Source organism: Canis lupus, chromosome 24 (assembly GCF_011100685.1).
Source record: "Canis lupus familiaris isolate Mischka breed German Shepherd chromosome 24, alternate assembly UU_Cfam_GSD_1.0, whole genome shotgun sequence".
NCBI classification, from domain to species: Eukaryota; Metazoa; Chordata; class Mammalia; order Carnivora; family Canidae; genus Canis; species Canis lupus.
In genome coordinates, this window is record NC_049245.1 from 9,985,858 (window position 1) to 9,999,168 (window position 13,311).

Consider the following 13,311-nt stretch of genomic DNA (forward strand, 5'->3'; position numbering starts at 1 on the left):
CTTCTCCCTCTGCCTGTGTCTGTCCCCCCCCCCCCCCCCAACCATGTCTCTCATGAATAAATAAATAAAACCTTTAAAAAAATAAGATAATGTTAAACATATCTACCAAATATATTTAGTCAATTTCTTATTGTTGGAAAGTCACTTATTTTCCCAATATTTACTATTAAGCATATTGCAGTGATTATTCTTGATCATACATTTCTCAATCACATCTCTGAACACTTAATTCAAAAATTTTAAGGCAAAATTTCTCAAAATGACATTGCTGAGTTAAATGATTTTCTTTTGATATATTTCAAATTGCCTTCCAATGCACTCTACCAACAGTATATAAGGATGCCCTTTTCTTTATTCCTTTGAAACTATGGGATATTATTTTTTTAAGATTTTATTCATTTATTTGAGTGAGAGGGAGAAAGACTCCCTGCTGAGCCTTGGAGCTGGGATCATGACCTAAGCAGAAGGCACTTAACCGACTGAGCCACCCATGCGTGCCTATGGGAGATATATAAATTTATATTTTAACTTTTAACTTTTGCCAACTAGGTGAGAAATAGTAACTCTATGTCTTAATCATTCTTTAATTATTAATGGGACAGAGTATTTTCCACAGGTTCATTGGCCACTTGTATTTCTTTTTTTCCCCTTAATTGCCCATTTGTATACTGATCTACTTTTTAATGTAAAATTTTCATTACACTGTAACATACATGTAAAAAATGAAAGAAATTCTGAGTATTGAGCCTATGAAGCCCATATTACTGCATAAAACACACACACACACACACACACACACACACACACACACACACACACCAATATAGACAGCACCCAAGAAGTCCCTTTGTGCCCCCTTCTGGTCACCATCTAGTTCCCCTGAAGGGTAACCACTTTGCTATGCATTCTCAGCAGGGATAATATTGCTCCTAAAGGAGGGAGGGCAGATAATTTACTCTATGTATATGGCACAGATCTCCATAACCTACATAAACAGATATTAAAATATCACAGGAGGGAGTGATAAAGAAAAGATTGAGAATATTATACTATCCTGACTGCAGTCTTGCTTCCTTTGAAGTTTCTCAGAATCTTGGCCCACTTTTTGAGATGTTCTTTTTCTTCTAGTTTGTAAGTTTTTACATGTTAAGAACATTAGCATTTTGTTTTATATTTTGCAAATAACTTTTTCTAATTTTGTTCCTCGACTTTTAACTTTGTTGGCATGGTTTTCATGTTTCATGTTTCATGTTTAAATGCTTCATCTGGTTGGCTTTTTTCCATTATGATTTCTGGAAGTGCTTTCTCTGGTTCTCCTGAGCATGAGGACACAGTAGACTACTGAGTCAGGTTTGACATATTTGAAGGGCAAGTGTTTTTGTCTAGAAGTTGGGGTGGGAGCAAGCTGCCTTTCCTCTAACAGGGAAGAGTGCTTGCTTTCCATGGATGAGGGTGTCCTGTGTTGCATGGAGTCAGCCTGGAATTCATTTAAAATGGATCCCTCCCACTAAGAGGATGTACTGCCAGGTAAAGTGGGTTAGGTAAAGTGAGTTCTCTGGAAGGTCATTATGGTTATAGAATTGAAGGGTGATTATAAGTGACAAGCTGGAGAAGAGACTGTTGTGATCTGAATGTTTGTGTCTCTCCAAAATTCATACTGGAAACCTAACACCAAAGTGATGGTAATAGAAGGTAGGGCCTTTTGGAAGTGATTAGGTGATAAAGACGGAGCCCTCATAAATAGGATTAATGTCTTTATAAAGGAGGTCCCAGACAACTGGCTCATCCCTTCCATCATATGAAGGTACAACCGGAAGTTTTCCACATGGAAGAGGGCTCTCACCTGACTATGTTCATAGCTTCTAGAACCCTGAGAATTGAACTTTGTTGTTTATAAGCCACCCAGTCTGTGATATTGTGTTACAGCAGCCTGAATTGACTGAAACAGAGTTGTTACGCACATCAAAGGAACTACAGCCTGACAGTCCTAGCAGGGCCTTAACCAAGGAGTACATAGAAGTGCATTTTGTATTTGAATTGTTGGAGTCATTTTACTCTGTTCATTTGTTATTCATTCATCACTTCAGTTATTCATTCAGTTTCAGTTTATTTATGTAGTTATTTCTGGTGATCTTATTTATTATTCTTATATATAAGATTGTTCTTATATATTTCAATCGCAAATGCATTTGCAATTTACACAAGTGGAATCTACCGAGATATAATATGTGAAGTAGGAATCTAACTTATTTCCTTATGTAATCTGCCAGTTATCATAATACTAAATATGACATAATTGGTCATTTTCCAACTGATTTGAAACATTGTTCTTACTGTAGACAAATGAGTATGCCAAGTGTCTGTCTCTAGACTTCCACTTAGACTCCCTACTTCTTCTCCCCATCTATTAATATCACTGGGATGGTGTTCAATTTACATATTCATTTGGAGAAATATTGATAGAAGTATAACACCAGGTCATTCCCTTCTAGGATTTGTTATCTCATTTTTTTCAAGTCTTCTTTTAAGACCTTTACAACAGTTTTATAGTTTTCTTAAAATAGTCTAGACATTTTCAACATAATTTCCTAGATGTTTGCCAGTTTTGCTCATATTTATTAATAACAATTTCTCCAACATATCTTCTCATTGTTAATTATTGACTTTACCATATGAATTTAAATTTATTTATTTTTTTATTTATGGAAGCCACCCACCTCCTCCAGGGACCAGGCTCTCACACCCACCCACTGACCCACCCACATACACACAGTGTGCCAGTTACATGCCTAACTAGCCCCAGGTTACAGAAACCCCTGAGTATCGTAAATTGCCCTACCCCCCACTGTCTTCTCTGGTGTGCAGTCCTGAGCTAAGATACCCCCATTTCCCTTTCCTACTGTGTCCCCTTGGTTCCTTTTCTCCTGCTTCTCTCTTATTCCTCTTGTCCTCATTTTGCCTGCCACTGACAACAGCTTCCAATGGTCTGTCTGGAGTGTTCATGCAACCACGAATTGTCGTGTGTGCATGCATTTGAAATGTTGGCAAACAGGACTTGGTCTACATGCAAGTAGGTCTTTATTGTTTTTTATTGGATATTTATTTTTTCTAATAAATTTTTGATTATTTAAATATGTAAACTGGAAGAAAGTAGATCAAAACTCTGTCCTTCCTGCTTAGCTCCCTCTAACATCAATGGTGGCCCCAAGAAGAGCCCATGTAGAGGTCCTCTTTGTTCTTCACAGATCACAGCTTGAAGACCTGGGAGGTGAACAATCAGATCATCTAAAAATAATGGGTGGTTTACCTCTTATTATATCACTTCTTCTTATTCTGTCACACGGTAGTCATTCAATGAATATTTATTGGCTTAACGAGTGAAAAATAAAATTATGTTGTCTAGGACTTCCAGAGGTTATTAAAAACAGTGGATAAACACATCTTTATCTTTTTTCTGACTTTAGAGTGAAAGTTTATAGTGTCTCAACATGAAATATAGTAGTCTTTTTGTTTGAAGTAGGTATTTTTTATTGCATTCTGGAATCACCTATTTTTATTCTATGAAAATTTGTACTAGGAAGGGATACTGAATTTAATAAATGCCTTAGTGTCACCTATCAAGATAATTGTATGTTTTCTTCTAGGATTTTTCAATGTTATGAATTGCTTTATTATTGAGCTAACTATCCTCATAATCCCTGAAATGACTACTTGATCATGGTATCTTGTTATTTGAATATACTGTTTGATCTACAATGTTAATTCCTTACATATTTGTTTTGCTAAGTAATACTGCCTTACAATTTTTCTTTTATTAAATGCTTGTTTGTCAAATTATGTTCAGCGGTTGCCAAGTCTGGTTGCCACTCATCAAAATCACCTCTAGTGACTTATTAAAACACAGATGTAGACATTGTTCTTCTCTATTTCCTGAGTTTCTGTTTTTATTTTTAATAATTCAATATTTTTGCTTTCCTTTTACTCCTTACTGCCTGGGTAGCTTAGCTTACTAGCTTCAATCTTTCTTCCTCAGTAAAATAAGAGTATATATTTTCCTCAGTACACAGCTAGTTGGACCCTATGGTGTTCTCATAGTTTCTAAATATGATCTAAAAGTAATTTCATTTCTCTTTTGATTCAAGAGTCTCTTAGGAAAGAGCTTTGAAACCTTCCAGAGATTTTTTAAAAAGGTGAATGGGTGACGGGCACTGAGGGGGGCACTTGACGGGAGGAGCACTGGGCAAATTGAAAACCAATAAAAAATAAATTTATTATTAAAAAATTATTTCTAACTTTATTATTTATTTTTAGCTTTATTTCACTGTGATCCAATAATGTGACCTATGTATATTTCACTTTTTGGAATCTAATGAGATTTTCTTCATGGCATAACATATACTCAATTTTTGTGAAATTTCACTATTTAAAAAGAAGTATACTTGTAATATGTTTAAGGCTCATAATTCAATATATAAATATTAAATGAAAATAATTACATTGTTAGTGTCCTTTATGTTTTATGTTAGTGTCCTTTCCTCCCTCCTCCCCTTCCTCCTTCCTTCTTGCCCTCTCTCCTTCCTTCTCTTCCTTGCTCCTCACCTCCCTCCTTCGTTGCCCTCCTTCCTTCCTTTCTTCCTTCCTTCTCTCCTTTCTTCCCTCATTTCTTCCTTTCTCCTTCTCTCTGTCTCTCCCTCCCTCCTTCCCTTCTTTCCTTCTTTGTTTTTCAAGGACTGAGAGGTACTTTGTGGTCTTCTATCACTATTTTATTTGTCTTGCTTTTGTTTCTAATCAGCCTGTGGAATTGACCCACATGATTTTCAAAGTCTCTCATAATTCATTGTCCTAATTTCCAGGTATACAGAAAAATAAACAGCCATCTATGTCTGTGCTGTGCTACTTGATGCATGGAGACTATTGGAATTGAATCTGTCTTCATATGGACTCTCCACATAATTTTTATAAGATGAGTCTCTTATGTTTATTAATGACTAATAACTTTAAGCTAATCTGCTTTCCTGTTTGTTGGCATTTGCACCACACATTTAGGTTGTCTGTTTATTTTTTAAAGTTTCAGCTTGTTCTTTACACTTTGGCTTGATATGAAAAAAGAAGAAGCAATTATGCATTTTACTTTGCCTCAGAGGCTGCTGCATTACATTTTTCATTGTCAAACCAACACAATCAGACAAACACCTTCCATATACAGAAAAATTAAATAGTCCTTTCAAATAAAGAAATTCAAAGATCAATGTGGAACTATCTTGCATAATGGAGATATTACTGATTATTGTTTGATGTTAATACTCAGACATCATGAACAATTCTCAATCCTGGTGCTGGAAATTTAAAACTCCATGTAATTTTAGAATCTGTAAACAGTTATTCAAGTGACTTTCCAGCTAAAAATCTGGAGGCAAGCCACCTTAAAAAAGAAGATGTTGAGCAGCAGTCTCTTCAACTTTTGATAAGCCATTCAGTCCAGCGTTCACTAGTTCACAGTGTAATATCACACACAACAATACTCAAAAATCTCTAATCCTTCATGGCGCATTAAGAAAGTTATTAGGAAAAACTGGGCTGTAATTACCAAAGATATAACATATAGCACACTGTTTAAAGGAGACAGCCTGGATCAAGAAGAATTCTAATAAAAAAGCCCCCATGAACACAGAAGATAAGAATGAAAAGTGTCAGGCATTTTAAATGCTTGATTATGACTCCAAATTGCCATTTTACTCTGCCTCGTATTTAAGATATCAAAAAATGTGCCATCCCCCAATCATCCTATGGAAGGTTAAATTGACCACAACACAGTCAAAGCCTCCCTTAATTCTGTTTGCCACTATTGTTTAGTTGTACATGAAAATAAATAGTAGCAAGTCATTTCACATGTTAAAAGCAGCATTTGCAATCCTGTATGTATGTGTCTGGAAATGTTTCGTTACTTACAGCTCAGCTGTATTTTGGGCTCAGTTCTGGCATTTGCAGGTGCAGATTGGGCACCCAGTCTTACTCTTGGGCTCTTTCTTTGTTGTCTTTTTACTGAATTAACTTCCCTGTTGAGCACTGAGTACATTTTGGTGGTGGTTGCAGCAGGGAGGCAAGAACCAGGTGTCTGGCTGGGACATATCTTTCTACTTTTCATCCTTTGGAATAACTTAAATTTACTTGAATTTGTTTTTGATTATAGCATATAGTTGAGTTTGGATTTTTGGCCAAATCTCAGTCCTTTTATTTCAGTGGGCAAATATGTTCTTCTCAAATATTTTTGGCCAAGATACCATGTGTGGTCTTCTATCCTTTTACTATGCTTTAAATACTTCCTCTTGATTTATTTTGTATTTAATTTCCTATTTTATGATTTCTATATGCTTTTCCCTCCAGAACATTGGAAACTATTTTTAAAAGCTCCAGGAAACTACTCTTAAGTGACTAAATGTTCCTAAAACTTTTACTTTGGGTTCCTAAAGAAGCATTTTTGGTTGCTAAATTGGTAAGCCTCTATATTCCCAAATTTTCATTGACAATCCACTGCACTGTTAAACATTTTCTTAAGACTAGATAATCTATGCTTTCAAAGGTTAGTTGCATTTCTTGAAATAAGTGGCAATCAAAATTATGCCACTAATCCTTGCATGCTATGCTAAGGTTACTGCTTATATTGCAGAATACTTTCAAGTGTATCCTGCTTATTTCTTTATTTCTTGATTGCTCCTATCCACCTTTGTTATCAGTTTTTCCGTTTGCCTAAAATTAAGTGTGGGTGGCTTCTATTTTCTTCTCTCACTGTTTCCTTGAAAACTGTTAAAATCGTCTTCCTAGAGCTTGAGCCAGAGACTAAGAGAAGCAGATAAACACTAAAAGCCTAGCCATTCAGAAGGTTGAGCAAGTGGAGAAAGAACTTAGGCTGCAGGAAGTCCAAACTAGGATTTTTATCTCTGCCTGGCTTCTCTGAGTTCATTGAGTCTGCAGAATCAGGAACTTCTATTCCATATCTGGCTTCCATAGGAAGCAAATCATTAGCCTGTATCACGCTGCTTCCCTTTAGCTTCTGCTGCTGTGACTGGGGAGTGTCCTGTCTCAAGGAGTTGGGAGTCATCATCCTCAGGAAATGTGTTTTCTGTCTCGTTCATTAACAATCCTGGTGTTGGTGTCACCGGTACCAGAGGAAATGCCTCCAAAGCTTACTGACTCCATGTCTCTTATGACTGAGAGTAGTGTTCCAGTCTCTGCCCCACCCCAAATGGGGTATCATAGGTGACCCAGTTCTGCTAAGTCAAGTAGAAGTTTCCTTCTGTATTATGCTTAAATTTGTAGCCCCCCTGCCTCAAAATGAAGATAAGATGCCTTTCTTTTTTTTTTTTAAGATTTTATTTATTTATTCATTAGAGACACAGAGATAGATATAGAGACACAGGCAGAGAGAGAAGCAGGCTCCATGCAGGGAGCCTGATGGAGGACTCAATCCTGGGACTCCAGGATCATACCCTGGGCCAAAGATGCCCAACTGCTGAGCCACCCAGGAATCCCTACTTTATTTTTTAAAATTATTTTTACTCTGAATGGTCTGTTATCTTTCAAAGAAATTTGCACAGAAATATACATATGTATGCATACTTAATAGCCTTTAAAAAAAGATTTTATTTATTTGACAGACTGAGAGACAGCAAGCATCCCATAAGATGCCTTTCTTAACAAAACTGAGCAACCACTTATAAAGTCTGTAGCTTTAGCTAAATGTTAACTGAATGTATGGATTTAAAAAGTTAACTTTGTTCAACTTGTTCTTTGTTACATGGATCTGAATAATTACATGTTTTTAATGCTCTTCTCTCAATTGGTTATCTAAGAGGGGCATGTGGCTCATTTTTCATTACTGGTAAAACTTTTTAGTAGATATACCTTGGCTTCTTAGACTGGCCTGAAACTGACCTGGTAAACCATTCATGTATCATTGTGAACAGGAAACTGCTATTAAGAAGCTAGCTAGAAAAAAAAAAAAAAAAAAAAAAAAAAAGAAGCTAGCTAGACTGGGAATTAGTATGGTTACTAAACTACTGGGGCACATCACTTAGTTACTATGATCCTCAGTTTCCTCTCTAGAAATGAAATAACATCACTTGTGCTGCCTCCTAGTGCAGAGGACTTTTGTGAGGAATAAATGAGATGATGTATAAGAAAACACTGTCAGGAATATCAAGACACTTTATAGGAGTAAGCTTGTACCACTCTTTCTCCCTGAGGTGAGGAGGAGCAGAAATTTCAGAGAAAAATGTTTCAGCTAAAAGGGAAACAAATGAGCAGTCTGTTCCACCTTGTCCATTCATTCATCATTCACTTATGCATTCAACACAATGGACAACAAGACCAATTCAATCCCTCACTTCATGGAACTTATGTTTTTAGTAGCAGCAATGGGCAATGTACAAATACAAATACAAAAGCAAGATCAGTGATGGACATCATTAAGAAAAGTTGGAGAAAGAGCAAAATCTAAACAAAAAGTTGTTCAATGGATATGCAATTTCAATGATGCAAGATGAGTAAATTCTAGAGATCTGATCTACAACATAGTGCTTATAATTAACAATACTACATTATGCACTTTAAAATTTTGTTGAAAGGGTAGACCTCATGTTAAGTGTTCTTACCACAAAAGGTGGAGACACAGAAATTTTCCAAGGTGATGGACGTATTTATTACCTTTATTTCCAAGGTGATGGTTTCAAAGAGTATATGTATGTCTAAACCCATCAAATTGTACACGTTAAGTACAGTTTTTAAAAATATCAATTATACTTCACTAAAACTGTTTAAAAAAAAAAGGCAAGTCTTTTTTAAAAAAGACTAAAACTGTTTTAAAAAAAGACAAGGAAAGATCCAGAAAAGGACCAGATATAAGAGGCACAATAGTTCCTATTTTAGATAATGTGGTCTAAGGAAAGATTCATTTTTATTTATTCTGGAGAATTAAAATCTGTAATTAATAGACTGCCTGGCAAGAGCATAATGTTTGAAATGTCCAAAAAGACCTTCATATACATTTTTTATTTTGCATTTTATAACAGCTTTTTGAGGTACATAGTCTAGAATATGATCTAGATTTGAGAAGTTGCCACAAGGAATCTGAGACCCAACTGGACAAAATTTCAAAATGGTGAGCATACATACCCATTTCATGCCTGGTGCTGGCCACACCTAAGCCATACTCTTCTAAAACATCCTTTACTGTCCTCATAGATTCATCATAACTGGCGGCCAAGCCAAGGAAGTTATATGAACCCATGTTGATGACATCTTTGATGATTCTTCCAGTAAACCTGCAGAGAGAAGAATACAAAGGGCTTTCTCAATTAACATCACCCTAGTGCCCCATAAAATACTCTTACAAGGAGATCTTGGGTCTGGCCCAAATCATATATTTTCTTTTTCCTTTCTGATGTGCATTGCTGTCAACACAAAATGGCCTGCATCCCTGGAGGACACTAATCCCCGAATGAAGCTGGACAGAGCACTGGAAAAAGGTCTCCCAAGCCATGGAGTATTACTTAGCCCTGGCTTTCCATGGGCATTTGGTTCTGTGACACCTGTGCTCTTGTTTAAATTCTAGCAAGGACTTTACTGTCTCCTTCAGCAAGTAGAGGGGCATAATCTGTCAATAAAGCTGAAAAGACCCTTCCTGGCTGGCTTCATGTATATTGCACCTTCTGACACAGGCTTTACTTTTACTAATATAACATAGCCACCTTTGGCAATGGAATTACCGTGACCTCTGCCACTGGACTTATGAGGGCTTGCAAAGGGCTCAATGATGGAAGACTAGCAACTGTTTGGTTCATCAACTCTGTAACTTGGTGCCCATGCCAGGATTTCCTGGAAAGCATTTCTTTCAACCAAGCCCCTCCAGAAGGTTTCCTCACCTAAATGTCCAGTTGTAGTCATCCGACACCCTCTCCATCACATCAAACCGAGATCCCGGGGCACTGCAGATGGGCCGGTTCCAGTTGTCTCTGATTCTGATGTACAAGTTCCGTGTGTAAAAATTCTCAAAGTTTTGATAAAGCGGCACAAAATCCTGTTACAATAGAGGGAGCAGTTTACCTTTGATCTCCTGCTTTTTGTATTGTATTTGCAAATTGAAGGCTGGAAGAGCCATGCAAATAGTCCACTTGCAAATAGTTTTTGAGAAAGGGCCCATAGGTAAAGAAATAGGTGGGTTCCCAGATAACGCTGTGGCCTCCATCTCTAAAGAACTTATATTTTAGTGGGAGGAAGTAAAAAATGTGGCACAGAAAGGTAGCAAAGCCGATAGTGCAATACAAGATTAAGTCTCCAAATGAATGGTAGACACAATGAATCCTGCGGGATTCCATCTGAAAAGTAACAATAAGTGTTTATGTCAAAGAAGGTTAGCTGGAGAAAAAAAGTTCTTGAATAATAATTTGGTCTTAACTTTTTTTAACATGAATATCCCCACTCATGTTTTCAGAAATGTGGATGAACTTGATATGGGACCTTTTGGCAAAACTCTTGGCAGTTGGCTGGCTGTCATATCGCCAAGGGCCTAGAAACTCAGTTGATGAGCTTGTGGAGGCACCTGGCTTCACCCACAGTTGAAGTAACAGCACTGTTGTCCTGTATAAAAGGTAAGCCATGCCCAAGAGGTTTGCTATCCAGCTGAGGCTCAAAGCAAAACATATATAACTTTTGGCCATCTAACTCCTAAGAGCACAAGGCAGGAAATACAAGACTTGGGTCTAGGCCAAGTACTTTAGGCACTTGTAAGATTAGAATGAGAGGGAGAGTCACATTTTGGTGGAGGAATCAAGGTAACTTTACATATGAGGGGTCTCAAAGCTCGGCACTGAAGGTGGAATGAGATTGTTTTGGGTAGGGAGGCTTGGAGGGGGCACTCAGGATAAATGGGTCTGTGTTGGAAGTGTAGGGCATTTTTGAAAAGAATGAGTAAAAATAAAACAAGGCATATTTTGTTACTCTGCTCAGAACCTCTGGGTGGCTCCCACCTCACTCAGAGTCAAAGCCAAGATCCTGAGTGGTCTAATCCCTGTTACCTTCCTGATCCCATCTGCTACTATTCCCTGTGGTATATTAATGCTGCAGTATTCAGTTGGGCACAGAAAGTGGGAATCTTAAGTGTCTGGATGAAGAATTCACACATTATCCTGGAGGCAATGGGGAACCACTGAACAACTGGGAGGGAGCTTTCTTATTCTCCCATCCTCTTTGAGTTCTTTGCTCTCCTTCCTCTTATGGAATAAAGCTGACTTCCTGTTGTAACAAGGAGGACCAGGGTTAAGGCTTTGTGGAAGACCTTCTTAAGATACTGGTTTGGCCTACTCATCTCCTAGCTGATCCATTTCAGAGGAAAATATATGGAATCTGCAGGCTTTGATGGCTTGTGGTTGCATCCAAGCCAAGTTTGCTTTGCCACATCATTAGGTTTTTGGTGGCAATGGCATCATTTCTGGGGGGAAGTTGTGAATATGTATTAGGAAGAATGTTTATAACCACAATCCCAGTACATACTGGGGACTATCTATTGCACATGAATTTGGAGGATGAAAGCCAACTTTATTAGTTACATCTGAAAGTTGAAAATCTCTTACCAAATGAATTTATCCTCGAATAGCTAAGTATCCTGACAGAAGTTTTAATAAGATTTAAAGCTACAGGGATCCCTGGGTGGCGCAGCGGTTTAGCGCCTGCCTTTGGCCCAGGGCGTGATCCTGGAGACCCGGGATCGAATCCCGCGTCGGGCTCCTGGTGCATGGAGCCTGCTTCTCCCTCTGCCTGTGTCTCTGCCTCTCTGTCTCTCTCTGTGACTATCCATAAACAAATAAAAAAAATTAAAAAAAAAGATTTAAAGCTACATGGTTATGACAATTATACCCTTTTATATTCTAACAGGGAAATGGACTATTTTCAAGAAAAAAGGAGATTTGGTAATTTCAGGAAATTATTTCCAAATAATCCAAATATTTCCTTTTCCAAATTATTTCCTCTTTTTTTTTTTAAAGCTGTTTACTGATTCATGGTTACTCCATATCCCCAAATGTCATTTGTGTCCTTCTAGTTCTAAATTTCTTAATTGAAATGACAACATTTAAATTCATACTATCAAGAGAAAATAGAGAAGTAGGTCTGTAAGTACTATTTTTAGACTCTGAATGGAATTATAGTTTTAGATATTTTGGGAAATGTTACTCAAAATAGTTAACAGTTGGTTTAGGAAAACACTTGGTTTTTGGTAGGAAAAAATAAAATATTATATCTACAATATTAAAACAAAATTAATTTCAACATAGAACCACAAGATGCACAGGATACCAGGGCAGAGGGGACATAGAAGTCATAGAGTTCAAACATTTGACATGTGAGGAAAATCAGACCCAGCAAGATTAGTGACTTGAACTCTGGTCAACCTCTGGCTTCGTTCACTTTCCCAGCAGTCACTTCAGAGTGACTTCAAGCTGTCACCTCACCCACTTGTGCAAGCTTCCCTCCAAAACACCAGTTAAAACAAAAACAAAAACAAAGAAACCCCTCAAAACAAACAAACAAACAAAAAACATGACCTATAATATGGAAAGCTAAGGCCAACAGATTGCCAGACCATAGAGGAATATCCATTCATTATAAGGAACTTGGCACTGACTTGAGGAAACAATCTAGGGTTTTTCACCATTGATGTCTCATAAAGATATGCCATTATGGCCTCTTAAGGGAAGGTGGGAAAATGTTCCATCTTGTCCAAACTTTCTGGCTTCTGGCTCAGAGATTTGGATTTTCTACCTATATGGAAATGGGCAGCCAGCTTTTTAGTGAGATAAATGCTCTCAGGGCAAGATACAGTGATTCTAACGTATTCTGTGGGATCAGAGAAGACTTTCTAGTAGGTAATGATCTTCATATTCAATTATATATATATATATATATATATATATATTTTAGAAATTAAGTATTTAAACTTCTCTGCCAAAGTGAGAGGCCAATCTTTTAATCACACAGAGCCATTTCTTTGTGAGCACAAACTCAGACCTGAAACACAAGCTCAGCAGTCTATGTGTCCCTGAGAGGGAACTGCTTAGAATTTAAGGTCTGGTTTAGGGAAGAATTGCCTTCTTTTGCAGCACTGTCTTGCTCTTCCTCTGCACCTGTGAGTCTTCCTGCCTCTGCATGGGTGTATTTTCACCCCACCCCATTCCTTTGAGCACCATTGAGGTTTCTTCAGGAGCAGTCAACACCTTCCAAAGGTCATTGCCCTCTAATCTCGGGTAAGCCTCCCACAGC

At 37.5% G+C, this 13,311-nt stretch overlaps 1 protein-coding gene across 2 annotated transcripts in view; it reads right to left on the reverse strand.

The window, feature by feature from the left end:
* Window positions 1–13,311, reverse strand: part of SPTLC3 (serine palmitoyltransferase long chain base subunit 3) — a 151,050-nt gene that overhangs the window by 81,390 nt on the left and 56,349 nt on the right. For both annotated transcript variants that reach the window (XM_038571598.1, XM_038571599.1), the window contains 2 exons: window positions 9,921–10,075; window positions 9,172–9,320 (listed from right to left, as the gene is read on the reverse strand). In XM_038571598.1, the coding sequence (XP_038427526.1) occupies window positions 9,172–9,320; window positions 9,921–10,075 (304 nt within the window). The remainder of the gene's footprint in view (window positions 1–9,171; window positions 9,321–9,920; window positions 10,076–13,311) is intronic.